General features: G+C 42.1%; 1 protein-coding gene across 3 annotated transcripts in view; it reads left to right on the top strand.

Annotated features, from left to right (window-relative positions):
- Positions 1-18,386, top strand: part of LOC132770433 (cytochrome P450 2J2-like) — a 37,291-nt gene extending 18,905 nt beyond the window's left edge. For 2 of the 3 annotated variants that reach the window (XM_067466089.1, XM_067466091.1), the window contains 4 exons: positions 1,328-1,469; positions 2,829-3,013; positions 5,478-5,619; positions 6,312-6,653. In XM_067466089.1, the coding sequence (XP_067322190.1) occupies positions 1,328-1,469; positions 2,829-3,013; positions 5,478-5,619; positions 6,312-6,502 (660 nt within the window). In that variant the 3' untranslated portion in view covers positions 6,503-6,653. Of the gene's footprint in view, positions 1-1,327; positions 1,470-2,828; positions 3,014-5,477; positions 5,620-6,311; positions 6,654-13,512; positions 13,698-16,768; positions 16,911-17,998 lie in introns of those variants that run through there. The other variant, XM_067466090.1, reaches the window with a different exon arrangement.
- The last annotated feature ends 6,998 nt before the right edge of the window (positions 18,387-25,384 follow it).

Below are 25,384 nucleotides of genomic sequence, written 5' to 3'. Positions count from 1 at the left end.
GTACAGTTTGCTGCTTGTGCTGAAAATGAGAATTAACTTTTGAAGACTTATGAGGTTTACTGAATAGGTGTTTTATTAAGTTTTTTGCATGGGCACCCCCTGCGTTTCTTAATATTCTCTCATCTGTATAAAGGTAAAGGTAGTCCCCTGACATTAAGTCCAGTCATGTCTGACTCTGGGGTGTGGTGCTCATCTCCATTTCTAAGCCAAAGAGTCAGCGTTGTCCGTAGACACCTCCAAGGTCATGTGGCCGGCATGACTGCATGGAGCGCCGTTATAGATCTTACAAAATAGATATGACAGACAAGGCACAAACGAGACACAAGCAAATTTTTGCACAGCCCTAATATATATGCTATGTGTGTATGTATGTATATAGTCACGTTTTATTTTTTCTATTTTGTTTTTGTTTGGTGTAATTTATGACTTATTAGTTTAAAGTAGATTAGTAGGGTGTTTTTTTTTAAAGAATAGGATCCCCTGGTGGCACAGTGGGTTAAACCGAATTGCTGAACTTACTGACTGAAAGGTCTCAGGTTCAAATCCGAGAAGCAGCATGAGCTCCCACTGTTAGCCCCAGTTTCTGCCAACCTAGCAATTCGAAAACATGGAAATGTGAGTAGATCAATAGGTACCACTCCAGTGGGAAGGTAATGGCGTGCCATGCAGTCATGCCAGCCACATGACCTCGGAGGTATCTACAGACAACACTGGCTCTTCGGCTTAGAAATGGAGATGAGCACCAACCCCAGAGTCAGACACGACTGAACTTAATGTCAGAGGAAAGCCTTTACCTTTACCTTTACCTAAATTTAGAATGTGTTTGCTAATATCATAGCTGTATTAATTTTTTTCTTATCAATCAACATGTTAATAGCACATGGTGGGGAGAAGCACAGCAGTGAATACCTCTGGGATGGGGGAGATAGAAGTGGATGTCACAAAGGAACAACCCCCTGCTAATGTAAAGCCCCAGCCCTAAAGCATTCTCACTACATTCCAGACCAGAGAGACAGCAAAGCTGCATAGTATAGACATATCTCCTGGATCACCACCTCAGTCCTGCCAAGAAATCCTTGGCAAGGAGCCCTGCTGTTGAAACAGCACCCAAATTCACACAGTTACAAAACCTGTTTCACCAGTAGAATAATATAGTGCTTCCAAGCCTTAGTGTTCCTTGCCTTTAAAAACCCTTCAAAATACATGAGGTTGCAATAAATCAATAGCCAACATGAAGACACATGCACACACATATAAAGACAGCCTTGAAAAGAAGCTTTGTAGTAAATCATAAATCATACTTCATCTTTCACATTGTCACCATCAGAGGAAGAATGATCCTACCTCTACATATGATGAAGAGAACCTGGCTCAGAATATTCATGACTTATTTGTTGCTGGAACAGAAACGACTGCCACTTCTCTGAAATGGGCAATCCTCCTTTTGGCAAATCATCCAGATATTCAAGGTAAGAGAGAACGCTGTGCAGCAAGAAAAACAACCTGCGATGTCAGCAGTAACTTTTTAACAATGTACTCAATCAAAGAAGAAAGAAAATCAGATCTAGCTCTATTGTTTCTATGAATGTGGTAGACATTTACAATTGGTCCACAGAGTTTACAGAAAACCTACATACACTTTATTATCTTGTCAGAAGAGAATCTAAATACTTGGCATTATACTAAATACCCTTTGATGAGAAGCTGGCTACTTGGAGTGCCTCTGGTGTCACTGTGAGAAGGTCCTCCATTGTGCATGTGGCAGGGCTCAGGTTGCATTTAGTAGGTGGCCTGTGGTTTGCTCTTCTCCATACTTGTATGTTGTGGACTTCACTTTATGGACCCATTTCTTAAGATTGGCTCTGCATCTTCTGGTGCCAGATCACAGCCTGTTCAGTGCTTTCCAAGTCGCCCACTTTTTAATGATCGGGGGTGGGGGGGGGTGTTCGTCTGTTATCAGCCACTGATTGAGGTTACGAGTTTTAAGCTGCCACTTTTGGACTCTCGCATGCTGATGTGTTCCTGCAAGTATCTCTGTAGATGTTAGGAAGCTATTGCTGGCCAATATCTGAACAGAGGATGGGCCAGAGATGTCACTGCCTTGGTCCTTTCATTACAGGCTGCTACTTTCTGGCAGATGTCAGGTGGGGCAATACTGGATAAACAGTATAATTTTTCCAGTAGTGTAGGGCATAGACATGCTGTGGTAATGTGGCATGTCTCATTAAGAGCCACATGGATAATTATTCTGAAATCAGCTTTAGTAGTCATAATAAAGCTTTCATCCATTTCCCTGAATACTAAAGCTGATTTCAGAATAATTATTCATGTGGGTCTTAATATTCATAATAAAGCTTTCATCCATTTCCCTCAAGCGAGAGTCCAAAAGTGGCAGGCTCAAACCCAGAACCTCAATCAATGGCTGATGCCAAATAAGAGACTCCCCCCCTGGGCACACAGAAAACTGGGTGACTTGGAAGGCGCTGAACAGACTGCGCTCTGGCACCACGAGATGCAGCGCCAACCTCAAGAAATGGGGCTATAAAGAGGAGTCCACAACATAGGAGTGTGGAGAAGAGCAAACCACTGACCACCTGCTGCAATGTACCCTGAGCCCTGCCACATGCACAATGGAGGACCTTCTTGCGGCAACACCAGAGGCACTCCAAGTGGCCAGATACTGGTCAAAGGACATTTAATCAACTACCAAGCTTGCAAACTTTGTGTTTTGTTTGTTTTGTTTTGTTTGTTTGTTAAAAATGTAATACAATTGTCTGGTTGCTCCTGACACAATAAATAAAAAAACCAATTTCCCTCTTTTTCCACAGATAAAACCTACAAGGAAATAGAAGATGTTTTGTGCTCCTCTTCCTTCAGCTATCAAGATCTGAAGAAGCTCCCTTATACAAATGCTGTGCTTCATGAGATTCAGCGTTCAAAATATCCCCTCTTATTTGGGGTCACAAGACAAATTGCCAAAGATGTGAAGATGAGAGGTTTTCTCATCCCTAAGGTAGAGAATGTAGTTATGCACTTCTGTATCCCAAAAACAAGGCTGGGAGATAGAAGATTTTGAGAGATTTACCCACATAGATGGAGCCAGCGTGCAGTAGTGGTTTGAACAATGGATTTGGGGCTCATCTACATTGATCACTTAGTGTGGATTTAACTCAAAATGTGGTGTCTAAACAGGCATAGCAATTCATTTTTGAGTCCTTAAATTGGAATAAAGACCTCTTCATGTGCCATTTTGCTGGCAGTCAGTGGCGAAAGGGAAGGCACTTGGGGTGACTCATAGTGCCCCGCGTGCTCTTCCCCATCATATGGTGGGGATGGGACAGTGTGCGTTGTCACATTGCTCCACCATCCTTTCCCCCATCAGACAGGGAAAAGGGGAGGTAAATTCAGGTAGCTCTCCACTTTGGGAGGAATGTGGGCGAGATCTGTCATGCTCTGTGTGATGGCACATGGCAGGTCCTGTCCCTGCCATGAATAAAAGCAGCAAAATGGGACTAAAATGCCCTGTCTGAAGAGGTCCTAAGCAAACTTGTGTTAGTCTCCAAAATAGGCTACTGAATACACTTCTGCGCATGCAAGTGTGACCACATGTGATGATGACTGCATTAAATGGGCTGAATGCTCTCTGATGCTGTATTGGGGTCTAGATGGTCCAGTGGAGCCAAACTGCATCTGCCCTGTTGGCCCATCCCTTGTCCTATGTGTCTCCACTGTTGCTCCTTCTCAGCCATGGAGCTCCCTGCGAGCATCTAGCCACAACAGCCACCACTGCAGAGGTCATTATATGCAATTAACGTGGAGGGAGTAAAGCAACCTCATCCTTCTTGCTGACCACATAGTGCCTTGTTAGGACATCAAGAGATGCAACACTTACACAGAAAAAAAAGAAAGAAATGCAATGCTACAGGATGGGTATGCCTGGCTCGACAGCAGTAAATGTGAAAAAAATCTTGGAATCTTTGTGGACAGCAAGTTGAACATGAGCCAGCTCTGTAAAGCAGCAGCTAAAAAAGCCAGTGGGATTTTGGGCTACATCAAAAGGAGTATAGTGTCTCAATCGAGGGAAGTTATGGTGCCTCCCTATTCTGCTTTGGTTAGGCCTCACAGAATACTGTGTCCAATTGTGGTCAACACAGTTCAAAAGAGATATTGACAAGCTGGAAGGTGTCCAGAAGAGGGCAACTAAAATAATCAAAGGTCTGGAGACCATGCCTTATGAGAATCATCTTAAAGAACTGTGCAAGTTTAGCCTGCACAAGAGAAGGTTGAAAAGGTTTACCCTTTATGTGAAATGATGCCATAAATAAGAGGGAGCAGACTTGCTTTCTGCTTCCCTGGAATCTAGGTCTCGGAGAAATGGGTTCAAATTACAGAAAAGGAGGTTCCACATGAACATTAGGAAGAGCTGTTCAACAAGTACGAGTGTGGTGGAAGCTCTTTCCTTGGAAGTTTTTTTTTACTGTTCAAAAGCCAAGATTTTATTGCTAGTAGTGTGCTTCACGTTTTAAGACAAGTAATCAGACAGCCCATTCCCATGAAATCCTCATTTCTAAGTGTACTTCCAGATAACCTCATAATCCAGGAGAAATAAGTGTAATGTTGATGCATTGTGTTGTTTTTGTATATTATTGTATATGAACACATGTTGTGAATCGGCCTGAGTCCCTCCTTAGAGTATATAAAACTTCTAAATAAATAAATAAATCAATAAATAAGTGGGGCGAAAAATCATGGTATCTGATAGCAAGTCCAGGCATGGAGCTGTCAGTTCTGGTAAATGACAGCTGTCCTGACATGTTTGTAGCAGATTTTAGAAATCTGCAAGATGGGCAGGAGACATCCAGTGGAAGTTTACTTTTATTTTTTCAAATTGACACATTGAGGTGTGCTGGACCTCATATGTACTAATGGAGATATCTGAATGTGCACACAAGCAGATTTCCTGTCACTCTTTATTTCTCCCCACACTCCTGCTTCCTTTACTTTTTCTTTTGTGAACTCTGTTTCCCTTTGGGGTCACTTGCCTGCCATCCTGGTGCCCACTGTATACATTCAATTTCTAATTTTATAAACATCAGAACAAAGGAATTCCCAAAGTGTTCTCATGGGAATTGCTTTCCAATTGTGCTTCCATTTAGCCACCTGCGTGTCCATTTGTTTACAGCCCTCATCAGCTCTTTCAGGACTGGAGCAGTCCACACCAGTATATAAGAAGGAAGCCATGTGTTTTCCTGAGTGCAAGAATAAACAGTCATGAGGATATGCACAGTTTTTGGATTTTAGCTTACCATTTTAACACGTATGTCTTGGACTTTAATGCAATCCAACCCACATTTTAGGCAAATGTCATTTAGCCATCCCCCCTTTCATCCCAGTTCCTTCTGCATTTTAGAGCCTGTGTAGAAAGGCCTTAAGAGAGATGTGTATGTGCCTGTTTGACATTTGTTTCTGCCTTTCAGGGAACAGCTATTATACCAAATATACGCTCTGTTCTTCTTGATCCTGAGCACTGGGAGTCTCCTAAAGAGTTCAATCCAAACCATTTTTTGGATCAGAATGGACATTTTGTTGCTAGAGAAGAGTATCTGGCATTTGGTGCAGGTAAAAGTAATTCAAAGTGGCTTCTGATTTATCAATGTGTCTTCTGGGGAGTTTCATGATAAGATCTGCTGCAGCCTCTGTCCTTTGTGAGTCTGTGCAGTTGCTGCTCTGCAGCACTTATTCATCAAGGCAGCAAAAAATTTATTGCAATTATGGAGCAATTAAGAACCATAAAGTTGAAGTGTTTACAGTGAAGTGGCTTTAGGTGCCCTTAGCTTGCACATCAGTTACTCTTCCCTCTCTTCATTCCTCACTATGTTCTTTCTGACAGGTAATAACACCAAAATTGTTGCTGCTTTAATCTTAATTGAAAACAAATTGCCTCCCCCTTCCCTTGTTATACCTCTATCTTATTCATGCCAGGGAGAAAACACATGAAAGAAACAGAAAGGATTGCAAGGCATACACAACTAAAGCACTCCTGAAAGATACCCTTTCAACCTTTGTTTACCATTGCCCAATGTTGGAGTGGTCACCATCTTTCAGTGTAATCTATTCCAATTTACTCCACACTTTCAAATAAGTTCTTTCCAATGCTTAGGCAGAATGGCTTCTCTTGTAGTTTGAAACGGATTGGTTACTTTAAGAGGGTGGAGTGGATCATGGTTTTCCAATCCATAGTCCAGTTTTCAATCCATCCCTGTTTGCTGAACGGGATACAAGCACACTTTCTGCCTTTGTTTCCACTGCAGGGGCTCGGGCGTGTTTGGGGGAACATCTGGCAAGGATGGAGTTCTTCATCTTCGTTGTCAATCTGCTGAGGGCCTTCCGTTTCCAGCTGCCTCCAGGAGTCAAAGAACTCAATGAAGATCCTACAGCAGGACTGACAACACCACCCCATCCTTATAAAGTGTGTGCTGTTCCTCGCTGTATTTCATCATAAAACATACAAAAATAAATGCAATAACATATATTTCATTGAAGTACTTTTGAACCAAATCCACACCCCATTTCATTTTCCAAATTTCTTTCCTATGCTTAGAACCTGAAGCACACCTGTAATATAACTCAATCATAAAGAGAATTTGTCTCATTCTGTTTTGCTTTATTTTTCCACAAATTTTTCAGTTTAAAGAATTCTCGCTATGTATGGATGTAGTGCAGCTAAAGTAGTATAGTGTGTTGTGGGTTGGTCTACTTCTCTGGCAGATCTGTTTTTATATCCTCACTTTGCCATGGAAACCCATGGGTGATCTTGGAAAATTATACACTCTCAGAGGAAGGTCATGGCAAACCATTTTGAAGAAATGTTTCTGAGAAAACCCTGTGATAGGTTCCCCTAGATCACTACAGCAACCCATGCATTTAGAAAAGTGGCAGAGCTCTCTTAAACATTCCATGTTTCTCAGTTGCAGTAGGAGATGTGTCCTTCCACAATGTGTACAGAAGGATGAAGACAAGGGCCCTATCTGCATTATATGGCAGTGTACATAGGTCAGGAAGATGCTCTAGCAGCAATGTTGCCGATACATCACACAGTCCTAGATATGTGGGATGTGTCCAATGTGTGATCGAATATAAAAGCCAGCAAAGCGATCTTGTTTGCTGTGTACTAATCGTGTTGTGTATCTAATAATAATAATAATAATAATAATAATAATAATAATAATAATGCCATCAAAGCCAGAATTGAAAAGTTGACAACAGACCCCAAATGTAGACTCTGCAAGGAAGCGGATGAAACAATAGATCACATCCTCAGCTGCTGCAAGAAATTTGCGCAGACAGACTACAAGCAGAGGCATAACACCATTGCTCACATGATTCATTGGAACTTGTGCCACAAAGACCATCTGCCTGCAACTAAGAACAGGTGAGATCACAAGCCAGAAAAAATTACAGAGAATGAACACGTCAAGCTACTCTGGGACTTCCAAATTCAAACAGAGGTTTGGAGCACAATACTCCTGACCTCACAATTGTGTTAAAAAAGAAAGTATGGATCGTCAATGTCGCAATCCCAGGTGACAGCAGGATTGCAGAGAAACAACTGGAAAAGGTGACACGATATGAGGATTTAAGGATCAAACTGTAAAGACTCTGGCACAAGCCAGTAAAGGTGGTCCCAGCAGTGATCGGCACAGTGGGTGCAGTGCCTAAAGACCTTGGCCTGCACTTAAACACAATCGGCACTGACAAAATTACCATCTGCCAGCTGCAGAAGACCACCTTACAGGGATCTGCACGCATTATTCACCGATACATCACACAGTTCTAGATAATTGGGAAGTGTCCGACGTGTGATCCAATTTAACAGCCAGCAGAGTATCTGCTGTGGACTCATCTTGTTGTGTTAATAATAATAATAATAATAATAATAATAATAATAATAATATATTTTATTTATATCCCACTTTCTTCCTAAATGGGACCCAAAGTGGCTCAAAACATTTTAAAAACCATACAAATCAACCATACATATAACAATAAAACCAACTATGAAATAAAATGTAAATACACATTTTAAAATAATTTAACAGATACAATTGTTGTGAGAACTCGTCAGTTTAAATAATAAACTTCATTCGACTCACTGAAAATTAGCCTTCCTATCATTCCAAATGAAATTCTTATTGCAATTTTCAACCTTTGTGTTAGTGACTCTGCCAGGACTGTATTGTGTATACCATTTTCCTGAAAGTGGCCACTATGCAAGGAAAGTCTGCCCCAGTAGAAACGCAGTAACAAATCAAAACAGCATAAAACAGCGTAACAATAATAGCAAACATCAAGAGTAACAGCAGACTAATTTTGGAGCCCCCCTCCAAAATGAGTCTACCTTAGTGGTCCTTATCCCCCCCTCCCCCCCGGACAAGGACCACTATGCAAGCTGGATTAAAAGATAAGGTGGTTCAATAAGGAGGATAGCAATGTATAATGGCATAGGAAATAACATGGAAACTGAGCAATTTAACAGGCTTGATTCAACTCAACTTAAGGATATCTAGTAATGTAATATAGGAATTCAGATTGAATGATAATTCAGATCATGATACAGGTTGTATGTCATAGGAGTCGTCAGTCGAAGGCACGACGAAACATCCACGGCTTTAATTTCTTGAAGATTGTGGCTAGGGAGGGTGCCAGCCTAATCTACTTGGGGAGGGAGTTCCAGAGATGGGCCACCACCAAAAATGCCCCCCCTCTCGTCCCCACCAACTGCACCTGCGGCGGGGGCGGGAGTGAGCGAAGAGAATCCCTGGAAGATCTTAAGGATCGTATGGGCTCACAGGGGAGGAGGCAGTCGCGCAAATAGGCAGGTCCTGAACTGTTTAAAGCTTAAATAATAATCCTTTCTTTGCTGTATCCTTTATAGACATCTGGCAATTCCTCTGTGTTAGTGCATTTCCTTCATTGTGTTCTCTTGTTCTGCACAAGCATTTCATATCTTGCTTCTTTGAAACTGTTGTTTAACCATGCTGATGATGTTGGTAGTTTTTTTTGGCTATCTTTTCTGACTTGAGCCATTAGCTTTTTAGCTGAGCTTCTATTACTTGCTTATCAGTACGTCCCCAATATTTTGGAGACAAATGACCTTCTTGATTTCCCTTTCAACTTGTTGTTTATTGACCTATTCATTTCACGAGCAGTTTCCTCTTTAGTAAGCAAATGTGACTGCATTGAAATTCCTAATTGGGTGTTGAAAAGAAGCAAGGGAGCTGAGGGATGATTTATTGTTGCCACCAATTTGAAAGGAACCAGTATTCAGGAGATTTTACCCCAGTTCCCAATTTTTAAAAAGAACTGGCCGATTTGCAATGGAGGTTGCTGATTAGGAACCAAATTTACCATCAAGTTGGAAGGGAGGCTGTTCAATTGCACCTCCTCCTTTATTCAGAAAGTAATAACTTAGTAGTAATTACACTGTATATACTGTAGCGTGACTGGAGAGAAGAATGTAGATTTATTTGGTTACTTTTCCCTGCGTTTCTGCCACCACGTGAGGGAAGTTGTAATATTGTGAGAAATGGCACTTTGGACACAGAATAGACGGAGCTGAGGCAATCTTCAAATAAAAGTTAACAATTTTATTAAGTACACAGCGTGTGGTTGCAAGACGTAACTTTTCCTTGTTGCACTTGGAATAATACTTGTAACTTTAACAGTTCATTCTTTCAAGTAACACAGTATCTTTCTGACATAGAGCACTTGTTTCAGACAAAGTTTCTACACAGGGATATTTCCCTTATTTGGTCCTCCCTAGATCAAATACTAAGTAAACTATTCTTTAGCCTCTCCTTAGACTAAAAGAATACCGGCTTTGCTTCACCATTCGGCTGCACTAGCCTGAGAAACTTCCAATAGCCAAACCCAGCTTTTCAAAGCCTCAAAGCTTTGCTTCACAAGTCACTCCGCCACCTTTCCTTTCCTTCTCTCCCAACTCCTAACTCCTCACTCCTCTGAACCTAACTACTGACTGCTCACTCCTCTAACATAACTCCTGACTGCTCACTCCTCTAAACCTAACTCCTGACTGCTCACTACTCTAAGCCTAAACCCTAACTAATTTATAACTGTCGTTTTTTCCAAACTCTCCCCTCTAAGCTCCTCCCACTTCCCTCTCTCCTGCATCGGTCTCCATGGCAACGTACATGGAGGACTCCTCTGACTTAGGCTGCTCCAGCATTACTGCAGCCAATCTAAACACATATCATACAATTTATAATCAACTCCTGTACAGGTGTATCTAAATATTTCCTTGTTTCTGAAAACATCATAGGCTGGGGTTTTATAATGGCAGTTATAAGTATGTAACATGTTTTTATGGCAGTTACAATAACACAGAGTTGTGCACTTGTGACTATCATGTTGTCTATGTATCCTCTAGTTTAAGGACCATCTAGGAACTGTGAAGGGCCTAAACATCCCAAAAAGCACCAGGGTCTGTCTGATCTCTGAAATTAACAGGGTCAGCCCTTGTTAGTTCTTGGAAGGAGGAGATTGCCAATGAATACCAGAGGAAGTGTTATGAATAACCTTTCAATAACTTTAAAGCACAGGTTCTTTTATCATCATCATCTCATCATCATCTTTAATTACTTATTAATCGCCCTCCATCTGAGATGCTCCAGGCGGTTTACATAGCAAAAATTATACAGGATAAAACACATGCATACAAATATTAAAATTAACATGGGTCGAATGCTCTAGTAAAAAGCCAGGTCTTAAGTGCTAGGATAAAATGCCCTAAGTCACGCATGGCTCTCAAATAGGGAGGCAAGGAATTCCATAAGGCAGGGGCAGAAATAGAGAAGGCCCTGCATCTGATGCTTTCCAAGTGCACTTCCCTACGACCCGGTATATAGAGCAAATCGCGTTGGGATGGTCGTGGCGACCTCCGATGATGGTAGAAGGAGAGACGGTCTCTAAGATACAATGGACCCTGGCCATACGAAGTTTTAAAGGTCAGGACCAGGATCTCATACAAACCACGATACTCAATTGGGAGCCAGTGTAGATGCCGCAGCACTGTTGTTATATGGCATTTCATGGGCATTTTGTGAGTAACCTGGCTGCAGCATTCTGGACAATACGGAGCTTTCGGGCCGTATAAATAGGAAGGCCAACATACAAGGTGTTACAATAGTCTAGCCTAGATGTGACCATGACATGGATGACTGTTGCCAGAGCCTCATCCGACAGGTAAGGTGCCAGTTGCCTCGCTTGTCGTAGATGGAAAAAGGCCTGTTTGCTGGCAGCAGCAAACAGGCCTTTTTCCAATTTTCCAGTGAGAAAATTGCAATTTTGCAGTTTTTTGCAATTTTCCAGTGAGAAAAGGGGTATCAGAACTTTTACAGAAAAACTTTTAGACATACAGAGATACAGATTCTATATAATTACATTGGATTCACAAACAACTTAGAGTTATATTGGCTAACAAACAAAAGGGAATTACATTTTTTACTCCATAGTCACTCACATGTACATGCATTCATTACCATGAATACAAATATTATGATATCTTTTTTCTCCCTCCTTGGAGAAGCACCTGTTAGGCCAGAACCTGCTTCCTTCCAGCCGGCAACACATAGTTTCAAAACTTCCATAATGCCAAAATGCCAAGGATCAGATCCGTTTTCCATACAGCAGAACCTGGCTCCCTGCAATGTATCCTGACTCCAAAATGCACTCCTTCCTCTTCACTTGAGAAAACGAGGCCCTAAAATGACCAGAATCCTGCTTTCCCAAAGCAGATCTGACACTCTCCAAATACACCATCTTGGTCCTTCCAATGGACCAGAACATAGTGGGTGAAGATCATATCTCTGTGTCACAAATGAGAATTATTAGAATGAGTCTTTATAGAAATATTCTGCTGATGTAGTCCCAAAGCAAGTAGTAAATTAGTGATAGACATCTTCTATCCTGGCTCCATCTCAGTTTCCTGTCTGGATGTTGATTCTTCTTGATTCTTCCTGTCTGGATGTTGATTCTTCTTGATTCTTCCTGTCTGGATGTTGATTCTTCTTGATTCTTCTTGATTGGTGTTAGCCTTGTATTGACTTCCTTCTTAACATTGTAAACATTTATCTTATCGGTGTCACAGATCTTAGCAAAGTTTACTATTTCAGTTGTCATTAGCAACTTTTAATTACAGTCTAGCAAGCAAGTTGTTAGTCATTGCAGGCCTTTATAATGGTGTCTGTAGATATTCAAGGTAAGAGAGAACGCTATGCAGCAAGAAAAACACCCTGCTGTGTCAATGAAGAAAGAAAATCAGATCCAGCTTTTAGTCTTTCTATGAATGTGGTAGACATTTACAATTGGGCCATACAGTTTACAGAAAGCCTACGTAAACTGATAAATACATATATAAAAACTCCATTCATCACTCAATTAAAACACAATTAAAGAAATTGAAAAATACATCATTAAAATCGAATGAGACTGTTGGATTGGGGAAAACCAGGTTCAAATTCCCATTGAGCCATGAAAATGACATGAACTTTTTGGAGGAAAAGTGGGACATCAATACGATAAACTAATTGTGATTTGGGAGATACTATTTATTAAATTATTAGCTCTACCCACCACGCGTTGCTGTGGCCAACCTCCCCTCCCTCTTTCTCTCCTTCTTTCCCTCCTTCCTTTGCTCCCTCTTTCCTTCCTTCCTTCCTTCCTTCCTTCCTTCCTTCCTTCCTTCCTTCTCTCCTTCCTTCCTTCTCTCCTTCCTTCCTTCTCTACCTCTTTCCTTCCTTGCTCCCTTTTTCTTTTCCTTCCTTTCTCTCTCCTTTCTTCCCTCTCTACATCTTTCCTTCCTTCCTTCACTTTTTGGTTCTATCTTTCCTTCTCTCTTTCCTCCTTTCCTTCCCTCCCTCTTTCTCTCCTTCTTTTCAACTCTTTCCTTCACTCCCTCTTTCCTTCCCTCCCTTTCTTTCTTTCTTTCTTTCTTTTTTTATTTCTTCCTTCCTTCTCTACCTCTTTCCTTCCTTATTTTGCTCTTTGCTTCCTTCTCCCTTTCCTTCCTTCTTTCTTTCCCTCCTTCTTTCTCTTCTTTCCTTCTTTCCTTCTTTCCTTTTTTCCTTCCTTCCTTCCTTCCTTCCTTCCTTCCTTCCTTCCTTCCTTCCTTCCTTCTTTCTGTTTTGTTATTTAGCTTTTTGTCATTTATCATATTTGGTTTTTTAAGTTCTTTCTACTGTTTTGGGTTTTTTTTATGAGTGATGGTCACTCGTTGGTCTGTTAGGGGTATAGTGTCCAAATTTTGTGTCAATTCGTCCAATGGTTTTTGAGTTATGTTAATCCCACAAAAGAACATTACATTTTTATTTATATAGATAATGGATAGACCTGTATGAATTTATATTGGATATTATTAAAATCCTTGAATAATTATCCCGAATAAACTTTAGTATTCGTAATAAAACTTTCATCCATGTCCATCTTTTTCTACAGATAAAGCCTACAAGGAAATAGAAGATGTTTTGTGCTCCTCTTTCTTCAGCTATCAAGATCTGAAGAAGCTCCCTTATACAAATGCTGTGCTTCATGAGATTCAGCGTTCAAAATATCCCCTCTTATTCGGGATCCAAAGACAAACTGCCAAAGATGTGAAGATGAGAGGTTGCCTCATTCCTAAGGTAGAGAATGTAGATATGCACTTCTGTATCCCAAGAACAAGGCTGGGAGAGAGAAGATTTTGAGATATTTACCCACATAGATGGTGCCAGTGTGGATTTGGAGCTCATCTACACTGGTCACTCAGCATGGATTGAAGGCAACTTAAAAATGTGGTGTCTAAGCATGCATAACAATTCTATTTTAAGGGGCATGAAAACATCTGGATGCGAATGCAACTCTTCATATGAGGGTTTTGTTTTGATGGAGTGGTGGAGGGCAAATAAGGCAGCTAGCTTGTCTATCTGTCATCAGATATTCTGCAATTAAACAGACTTAGAAAATCAATTGGGTGGATTGTTTGTGTGATACAAGTAATGGCATCCTTTAAACATATGCTTGTGCTTTAGCTTATGAGGAAATAGTCCTACCAAGACTACCCAAAAGATTCCAATATCTCTGTGATCTTGGAAACTATCCAGGGTCAGTCCTTTATAGCTTCAGATTGCCAAGGACTATTAAAAGTGTTCCTCACCTTAAACAAACCTGTGGAATTCTGTGTGTCCATAAGGTGATAGGTGATTTGAAAGCACATGTGCATGCAAACACACACACACACCCGGCAGGGGTGTAAATACTACTTTTTGCTCTGACTAGAGTAGACCTATAACCTTTGGATTATTTATGTCAAACTCACCTTTTAGCAATGATTTTAATGTAGATATACTCTGTGAGGTTGAATGGGCCTTAAGAAGCATTGCTAACAACAAGGCAGCAGGAGACGACGGGATCCCAGCTGAACTGTTTAAAATCTTAAAAGATGATGCTGTCAAGGTGATGCATGCCATATGCCAGCAAATATGGAAAACACAAGAATGGCCATCAGACTGGAAAAAATCAACTTATATCCCCATACCAAAAAAGGGAAATGCGAAAGACTGCTCCAACTTCCGTACAGTGGCCCTTATTTCTCATGCCAGTAAGGTAATGCTCAAGATCCTGCAAGGAAGACTCCAGCAATACATGGAGCGAGAGTTGCCAGATGTTCAAGCTGGGTTTAGAAAAGGCAGAGGAACAAGAGACCAGATTGCCAATATCCTGATGCTGGATAATGGAGAAAGGCAGGGAGTTTCAGAAAAACATCTACTTCTGCTTCATTGACTATTCTAAAGCCTTTGACTGTGTGGATCATAATAAATTGTGGCAAGTTCTTAGTGGGATGGGCATCCCAAGCCACCTTGTCTCTCTCCTGAGGAATCTGTACAAGGACCAAGTAGCAACAGTCAGAACTGACCACGGAACAACAGACTGGTTCAAGATTGGGAAAGGCGTACGGCAAGGCTGCATCCTCTCACCCAACCTTTTTAACTTGTATGCAGAACACATCATGCGATGTGCGGGGCTGGATGAATGCAAAGCTGGGGTGAAAATTGCTGGAAGAAACATTAACAACCTCAGATATGCAGATGACGCCACTCTGATGGCCGAAAGCGAGGAGGAGCTGAGGAGCCTTCTAATCAAGGTGAAAGAAGAAAGCGCAAAAGCCGGGTTGCAGCTAAACGTCAAAAAAACCAAGATTATGGCAACAAGAATGATTGACAACTGGAAAATAGAGGGAGAAACCGTGGAGGCCGTGACAGACTTTGTATTTCTAGGTGCAAAGATTACTGCAGATGCAGACTGTAGCCAAGAAATCAGAAGACGCTTACTTCTTGGGAGGAGAGCAATGTCCAGTCTTGATAAAATAGTAAAGAGTAGAGACATCAGACTGGCAACAAAGATCCGCCTAGTCAAAGCCATGGTATTCCCTGTAGTAACCTACGGATGTGAGAGCTGGACCTTAGGGAAGGCTGAGCGAAGGAAGATCGATGCTTTTGAGCTGTGGTGTTGGAGGAAAGTTCTGAGAGTGCCTTGGACTGCGAGAAGATCCAACCAGTCCATCCTCCAGGAAATAAAGCCTGACTGCTCACTGGAGGGAAAGATACTAGAGACAAAGTTGAAGTACTTTGGCCACATCATGAGGAGACAGGAAAGCCTAGAGAAGACAATTATGCTGGGGAAAGTGGAAGGCAAAAGGAAGAGGGGCCGACCAAGGGCAAGATGGATGGATGGCATCCTTGAAGTGACTGGACTGACCTTGAGGGAGCTGGGGGTGGTAACGGCCGACAGGGAGCTCTGGCGTGGGCTGGTCCATGAGGTCACGAAGAGTCGGAGACGACTGAACGAATGAACAACAACATACTCTAGTTATATTTAAGCAACAGGATGCTAGCTATATTCTGTTTATTTCACATGGGACAAGTCCCATTGTTAGTTCCGACTACAGCAAAGCCATTGAATTATCTGTAATTAAATTTTACCAAGAAGGAATTTTGCCATGATTTGCACATTCTTGGATGGTGTGCTTGGATGGAACTGTTTGTCAATTTCTTCAGTGAACTGCTTGATTCACTGGGCCAATAGAAATGGGCACTTTGCATTATTTATTTCACAGTTGGACATCAAGCAGGCATATTGTGCTGATCTGGATATCTGAATGTACATACAAACAGACTTCTTGTCACTCATCAGTCCTCACCCTCCTGCTGCCTTTACTTTTTCCCTTATGAACTCTGTTACCCTTTGGGGGTCACTTGCCTGCTATGCGGGTGCCCACTTTATAAATTCAATCTCTAATTTCATAAACATCAGAACACAGGAATTCTTAAAGAGTTCTCATGGGAATTGCTTTCCAAATGTGCTTCCATTGAGCCATCTGTGTCTGTGGCTCCATTTGTTTACAGCCCTCAGCAGCTGTTTCAGGACTGGAGCAGGCACACCAGTGTATAGGAATGAAGTCACATGTTTTCCTTGAGTGCAGGGATATGCAATCATGAGAATATGCACATTTTTCAGCCAAAACTGGATTTTAAGTACACCTTTTTAACATGTGTGTTTTGGCTGTTAATGCAATCCAGTGTATATTTTTGGCCAATGTCACTTAGCCATGCACCCTTTTATCCCAGTCCCTTCCACATTTTTAGTGCCTATGTAGAAGGGCCCTAAGAGAGATGTGTATGTGCCTATTTGTCTGACATTTGTTTCTGTCTTTCAGGGAACAGTCATTGTACCAAATTTACGCTCTGTTCTTCTTGATCCTGAGCATTGGGAGTTTCCTAAAGAGTTCAATCCAAAACATTTTTTGGATCAAGATGGACATTTTGTTGCTAGAGAAGAGTATCTGGCATTTGGTGCAGGTAAAACTGATTCAAAGTGGCTTCTGATTTGTCGGTGTGCCTTCTGGGAGATTCCATGATAAGATCTGCTGCAGCCTCTGGCCTTTGTGAGTCAGTGCAGTTGTTGCTCCGGAGCACATATTCATTCGTTGCAAGTATGGTGGAGGGAAGAATAGTAGAGGCCAAGATGAAGTACTTCGGCCACACCATGAGAAGACAGGAAAGCTTAGAGAAGACAATTATACCGGGGAAAATGGAAGGAAAAAGGAAGAGGGGCTGACCAAGGGCAAGATGGATGGGCGGTATCCTTGAAGTCACTGGATTGACCTTGAAGGAGCTGGGGGTGGTGACGACTGACAGGGAGCTCTGGTGTGGACTGGTCCATGACGTCATGAAGAGTTGGAAACAACTGAACGAATGAACAACAACAACATGGTGCAACCATAATTGGAACCATAAATTAACACACAATGGTGCAGGGACATTCTGCCAAGAAATCCTATTAAAATCCAGGGGAGGCAAAAATGAATAGAACGACATGGGTGACGGATGCTGGTATGGGTGAAGAGGTTATTCTGCCATTTCAGTTTACTTTGTTTTTATTTGGTAGTTCATAGCATTATGAAAATGCTTTTAGGAAATGTTTACCAATGAAGTGGCTGTTGGTATCCTTAGCTTGCACTTCAGTAACTCGTCCCTCTTTTTATTCCTCGCTATTTTGTTTCTGGCAGGTAATAATATCAACATTTTTGTCTTAATTGAAACCAAGTTGTCTCCCCACCCCCACCTCCAACCACTGACAGACCCACCTTTCCTTGTTATACCTCTATTTTATTCGTCCCAGGGAGAAAACAAAAGAAAGGGATAGAAGGGATTGGAAGAGATACACAACTAAAGCACTCCTGAAAGATGCCCTTTTAAATTTGTTTCCAATTGTGCCATGATGGAGAGTTCACCATCTTTCAATGCAGTCCATTCCAATTTAGTCCACACTTTCAAACAAGTTCTTTCCAGTGCTTAGGCAGAATGGCTTCTCTTGATGCTTTTCAATCCATCTCTGTTTACTGAATGGGATAGATATTTGCTTTCTGTCTTTGTTTCTCCTGCAGGGGCACGGGCGTGTTTGGGGGAGCAGCTGTCAAGGATGGAGTTCTTCATCTTCTTAGTTAGCCTTCTGAGAGCCTTCCGTTTCCAGCTGCCTCCAGGAGTCAAAGAACTCAATGAAGAACCCGAAGTAGGACTGACAACACCACCTCATCCTTATAAAGTGTGTGCTGTTCCTCGCTGTAGTTCATCATAAAATAAACAAAAATAATTACAATGGCATATATTTTAATTGCTGTAATTTTAAAGCAAACCCACCCTTTATTTCATTTTCCTAAATTTTGTTCCTATGCTTAGAATACTGAAGCACACCTGTGATACAACTCAGTTATAAAGAGATTCTGTCTCATTCTGTTTTGCTTTTTTTACCCATGTTTTGTTCAGTTAAAAATTATCATAAAAACACTGAAAAACACAGCGGAAGAGATGTAAAAAACCAAAATATAGATATAAAAATACATTACAATGAATGTTCAGAGCCACATATATAAACATATACATAAATATATACACACATATACACACACACAAAACATGTAGACACAGACTGAGCCACAGCAATGCGTAGCAGGGGACGGCTAGTGTTATATAAACTCTTCCTTGTTGAAAAACGGTTATTTCACTTGGAGACAGCTTCTATAGTTCTTCCTGCAAGATAGATCCAATTGTTGCAAGGTGATTGTTGCGTATGGATGGGCGACACTCCTCCCGCCCGCAGAACCATAGATGACACGGACACATAGATGGAGTAAAAATGGCCACAACTTAATTTATTAATTACAGGAACACAGGGTTGGCTGCTAGGCATGGGTTCTGGATCAAGACCAATCAGCCCACTGCTGACCGATACCTGATGAGTCCAACAGGGGCCCACCGGCACAATACCGGGCCACAAGACACGGCACCCCTGGAAACCGCCGGATGCTCCCTCCTTGCCAATAGGGGAGGGGCAGAACCAGATCCAGGGCCCATGCCACATGCCACAAAAAGGGTGGTGGTGGGCCACCACGCCCCTTGCTGCCAACCCTGGTTGCCTGCAATCAATAAAAACGCCTGATTCCCGGACACTCGAGCACGAAGAGCCGCGGTATCTAGCCAATGCTATTGGGGCCCAAAGTTCTGAGTTCTGAGCCTGCAGAATGTTCAGATCTTGGCTAGTCCCCTGGGTGCATTCCTGTCAAGCTTTGCCTTAGCGGCTCATCGCCTGGCTGATGCTCTGCTCCCCTTGGGTTCTTCCTCCACTGCCTCTCTTCCTCTCGCCTGCACCAGCAGTCCTGCGGGAATAGGAAACAGAGCAGCCACCAGTCCCGGGTCTCTCGAGGAGGAGGCCCGGTCTGATGTATGAAGTATATGCTGAAGACCTCCAGCGCCCCATGGCCTTGATGCTGTCCACTGGGATGCCACTCCCGGCAGCTGCAGTAGCTGCTCCTATCCTGAAAGAATGTCCCCCAAACTCACCCTGTGGGAGGCCCAGCTGCTTGAGTGACCCCGGGAAAAAATCCATAAACTGATACCTAGTGAGGGGGTTCCCATTTTGGTGTACAAACAGTAGGCCTGGGGTGGTGCCCCGTACACCCAGGAACTTGGCGAGGGTCCGAACTGGGCATAGTTGCCCTACCTTAGATCCCTTGATGGCGAGGGAGACCCCTTTCCCCCCCTGGTCTGTCTTGGACCTCCGAATACTAATAGACATGGAGGAGCCCTGGATCGCAATGTCCCCTAGTTGCAGAGTCCTACCCGATGTATCTGTCTTGGCATTGGCTACAACTTCCCCCAAATGAAGGTTGCAAGGTGATTGTTACTGCGATTTTCAATATCTCTGTTCATACTCTGCCAGAACTGTATTGTGTATACTATTTTCCTGAAAGTCTCACTATTTGATGATATACTAGGGAGGTCTACCCCAACATACTGGGAAAAATCTGGAGTGGATATGCATCTCCAAGGCTCTTTTCTGGGTGACTTATTCTAGGATCTGTTCTAAATCTCCAACCGGTGGCCCCATATCTTGTTCTTCACCAGCAAATATGACACCTTGTTATTTTCATCCCATTAATAAACATGGAAAATATCAGTATTACTAGTTACATTGAAACAATATAAAATACATTACCTCCATCAATATCTCTTGGGCAGAATTATGTTTTTGAAACAGGCCAAGATATGGAAGAAGAGAGGGTGGGGATCTCTCACCTCAAAAAGATCCCATTTGTTATTTCTCTTTGATATTTGATTATTCCAGATTATCTGGCAGTGTAGGCTCATATAATCCAGTCCATAGAAGATAAACCACATTCAAAGTGCTATCAGGCATCTGTTTTGGTAGCAAAGCTCTGAACAAAGCCAACTTCCAAATCCCCCCCATAAAAAAAACAAATCAGATACTCCAGATTTTCTTTGATCTGGATTATATGAGTCTATACTGCCATATAATCCAATTTAAAGCAGATAATCTGGATATTATATGGCAGTGTAGTAGGATTCTTTTATTACATTCTTGGAGCCCTTCTACACATGCCCTAAAACTTGGAATAAACTTGGATAAAAGTAGGGGTGACTAAATGACATTTCACAAAAATGAACACAGTGGAAAAACACATGTTAAAAAGGTCCAATCTTAGACAAAAAAATGTGCATATTTGCATGACTATATATCCCTACAGTCAAGGAAAACGTGTGATATACCCTAGTGTGGACTGCAACAGCACATGTGCACATTTTAAAATCCTATAACAGCTGATCTGAGCTGTAAATAAATGGAGCCACGGGCCACAACCAAGGGGCCACTGCTGAGAAGGCCCTATCGTCCCCACCAATCACGCCTGTGAAGATGGCAGGACCGAGAGCAGGGCCTCCCCAGAAGATCTTAAATTCCTAGAGAGTTCGTAAGGAGAGATAGGTTCGGACAGGTAAGCAGGGCATTAAGTATTATGCATTAATTACCAACCACAGAGGGGAACAGCTTGACATTCAAGCATACGTGAACACACACCTGCATGCACACCCACAACATTTTTGCCTGTTTGGAAATTTAAACATAGTCTTATCTACAGGGAGTGTATCCACATCATGGTGAAACAAGGAGCATTTTTATTCTCACTGCCTTAAGGTCAATGAACATTTAATTTGGCCTGCTTGCTCTTAGCATCTATGGCAAGCATCCTCGGAGGTAGTGAGGTCCTCACTACTTCTGAGGATGCTTGCCATAGATGCAGGTGAAACGTCAGGAGAGAATGCCTCTAGACCATGGCCATATAGCCCGAAAAAACCTACAACAACTCAGTGATTATGACCATGAAAGCCTTTGACAGTATCTGAACTCATTTCGATTGATGATAAGCTTGCACACTGAGTTATAATGAGAACCATATGTTGTGATTATTTAATTTCCTCAGAACAAGAAAGGGTACCAATTGTTAGTACTCACACAGGGCACGTGTAGGTTATGTTTGACAAAACGCTTTGTGGTTGCACATTAGTTTCTAAGAGTAACATCAGAACCAAAGTATTTGTAACTGCTTATTTTTGAATTGTATGTTGTTGACATCGAATTGTTACCTGTTGTAAGGCCACTCTGAGTCCCCTTTGGGATAAGAAGAGTTGGGAAATAAGGATGCGAAATAAGGTACAAGTGTGGGAAATAAGGATGCGAACCTGTTGGTCTTCAGTCCTGCTGGCACAAGGGCTCCTTACTACATTGTTAAAGTGCAGTGATTCTGTTTTAACTACCATGGCAACTTTGTACGGAATCCTGGAATTTGCAGTTTAGGAAGGGACATTAGCAGTTCAGCCATAGCGTTCTTGAATCTCAGTTACACGCCCTAGAATTTTGCAGAAAGTTGGCAGGGCAGTTAAAGCAGAAAAATAGTAATAATAATAATAATAATAATAATAATACTTTATTTCTACCCCGCCACCATCTCCCCAATGGGGACTCAGAGCAGCTTACATGGGGCCAAGCCCGGACAACATAATACGGCAATAAAATCAAAGCATTTACAACAAACAACAACAACATTATCAAAATGACATTAAAAGAAAAAAAATATATAAAATAAACATTCCAATAAACAAAATCATGGTAGGGATGACAATGGGCAGGCCACATATTCAGGATAAAAACAGTTACAAACTATGATGAGATAAAATAGGAGCAGGATGTTTATATGGAACTCATAAAACACACAGAGTTGTGAGGCTAAACATCCTATTAGGAGGGCATGAACTCAATTAGCAGAAAACGTTGGGGGTGCAAAATATCATGCTGTGCACCTACTCACCAAAGGCACAGAGGAAAAGCCAGGTTTTGAGGTTCTTTTTAAACATTTCTAGTGAAGGGGCTTTCCTAATCTCCGCAGGTAAGGAATTCCAAAGTCGGGGGGTCACAGAAGAGAAGGCTCTCTTCCTTGTGCCCACAAGACAAGCTTGTGAGATTGGTAAAGGCGAAAAGAGGACCTCCCCCAAGGAATGAAGGGCCCGGGTTGGTACGTGGAGAGAGATACAGTCACGAAGGTAGGCGGGTCCCAAACCGTTTAGGGTTTTGTAGGTGATAATCTGTACCTTGAATTGGGACTGGAAAATAAACGGCAGCCAGCGGAGCTCCTTAAACAGGGGGGTTGACCGCTCCCTGTAGGTTGCCCCAGTTATTAATCTGACAAGTTGTAGTTTCCGGGCTGTCTTCAAGGGTAGCCCCTCGTAGAGAGTATTACAGTAGTCCAGTCTAGAGATAACTAAGGGATGGACCAACAAGGTCAAGTCAGACTTCATGAGGTATGGTCGCAGGTGGCGCACAAGTTTTAATTGTGCGAAGGCCCTGCCGGCCACCACCGACACCTGCGCATCAAGCGTCAGCTCTGAATCCAGGAGGACCACCAAACTGCGGACCTGTGACTTCAGGGGGAGTGTAACCCTGTCCAGCACAGGTTGCCACCCAATGCCCCGGTCAGATGAGCGACTGACATGGAGGACCTCTGTCTTGTCAGGATTGATCCTTAGCTTGTTTGTCCTCATCCAAATCGTCACAGCGGCCAGGCACTGGTCCAGTATCCTCAGGGCTTCCTTGGAGTCTGGTGGAAAAGAGTAGTTGAGTTGGGTGTCATCTGCATAGAGGTGGCACTCCGGATGACCTCTCCCAAAACTCCGGATGACCTCTCCCAGTGGTTTCATGTAGATATTAAATAGCACGGGGGACAGAATAGAACCTTGTGAGACCCCACAGGTCAATGGCCAGGGTTCCGAACAAGAGTCCCCCTGCTTCACCAACTGGGAACGACCCTCCAGGAAGGACCGGAGCCACAGAAGAACCATGCCCCTGAGCCCCATCCCAGTGAGTCTATAATAGTGTAATGTTAAAGATTTGGGGTGTGCACAATTCTGTTTCGCAATTTGGGACTCAGGAAAATTTGATTCCTGGATCACCAAAAATGGAGCAGGTAGAACCCAGCCGAAGCCTGAACCGGATCACAAGTAGCCAGAACTTTCAGCTAATGGGGGTGATGGGCCCAAGCGGCAGTCTACATGAGGAGGGCTCTACTGGGAACTTACTTTCCCAGCAGTTCACATGGCACAGGCATTGAAAGAGCCTTGCAGAAACCCCTCTTGTGGATTTTTTTCGAAACCCAGAATATTATCATTATATTTATGTATATCCTGCTTTCCTCTCTTAAAAATGAGACTCAAAGGAGAATATGTTTTGTCCACTTGCCATATCATCAGAGACGTTTTATATCAGCTCTCCTGGTGGAAATGAAATCAGTATGAAATCAGAAAGAACAGGAAAAAAAATCTGGAACTTTTCAACCGGACATGATGAGTCTTTAGTGTTGCTAACAGAATTGTTTATTTAATTGATTTTAATGGTAATGTGGTATTTTTGTTGTATTTTGTTTAAATTGGTTGTTTTCCCTCACGGTAAGAAAAAATGAATATAACCAACCCTCTGTATCCATGGATTAACCAGCCATGAATTCAGCCACTCATGGCTTGAAAATACACACACACACACACACACACACACACACACACACACACACACAAGGATAAAGCTTGACTTTGCTATTTTATTATATATATAAAATGCAAAACCTTATTTGAATGCAGCTTTGTATATATTGGAATTTCAGCATCCATGGATTTTGGTATCCTCATGGTTCCTTGAAATGAACCACATTGGATACCATGGCCTCCTGTAAATAAGTAAAATAAAGTTGTTGATTTAAAATTGATTTAAAATTTGTTAGCAAACTCTAGAATTTCCTTTCCTCACAGCAATATTTGCTTCCGTTTCTCAGATTTCTTTCCCACAAACACCAATTCAGATGTGGGTGTCTTTTCTATGTCTGGACTAAGGGTGGAGTACAACATACAAATGGCAAATATTCAATGCCAAGACATAAATAGATGATACACATGCATAAACATTAAAATCATCTATCTCAACACTAAAATCCACTGTTTAAAACCATCTCGATCATCAGCTTCACTACAATCTCCTTATCTTCTCTTAGTGGAGCCATGGTGGCACAATGGGTTAAACCCTTGTGCTGGCTGAATTGCTGACCTGAAGTTCAGCAGTTCAAATCTGCAAGATGGGATGAGTCTGTCAGCTCCAGCTTCCCATGTGGGGACATGAGAGAAGCCACCCACAGGATGGTAACACACCTGAGCTTCCCTGGACAACATCTCTGCAGACGGCCAATTTTCTCACACCAGAAGCAACTTGCAGTTTCTCAAGTTGCTTCTGACATGAAATTTTTCCCCCTTAGTAATCCTTTTTTGCCATATCCTTTATGGACTCTTGGCAATTCTTCTGTGTTAGTGCATTTCCCTCTTTTTGTTCTTTTTGTCTGCACAAGCTTTTCTCTTCTTGCTTCTTTGACATTGTTGTTTAACCCTGTTAATGCTCCTTTTGTTCTCCTGTTCTGCACAAACCTTTCATTACTTGCTTCTCTGACATGGTCATGATGACCTTGTCACAGATACTCAAAGACAAGGGAGTTACGGATGGATGGGAATTTCTCAAGAGTGAAATACTCAAGGCACAATTGCAAACCGTGCCAACAAAGAGAAAAAAATAGGACAAATGCAAAGAAGCCAGAATGGATGTCCAAAGAACTTCTAACTGTACTAAAACACAAAAGAGACATGCACAAGAAGTGGAAAAAGGGAGAAATCACCAAAGAAGAATTCAAAGAAATAGCCAACACCGGTAGGGAAAAGGTCCACAAAGCTAAAGCACAAAATGAGCTCAGGCTTGTCAGGGACATTAAAAACAATAAAAAGGGCTTCTTTTCTTATGTCAGTAGAAAAAGGAAAAACAAGGTGATAGGGCCTCTTCGAGGAGAAGATGGGGCAATGCTGACAGGGGATAGGGAAAAGGCAGAACTACTTAA

The sequence above is a fragment of the Anolis sagrei genome, chromosome 3 (assembly GCF_037176765.1).
Source record: "Anolis sagrei isolate rAnoSag1 chromosome 3, rAnoSag1.mat, whole genome shotgun sequence".
NCBI classification, from domain to species: domain Eukaryota; kingdom Metazoa; phylum Chordata; class Lepidosauria; order Squamata; family Dactyloidae; genus Anolis; species Anolis sagrei.
Note: the sequence above shows the minus strand (reverse complement) of the source record. Positions and strands in the feature narration are given on the sequence as shown.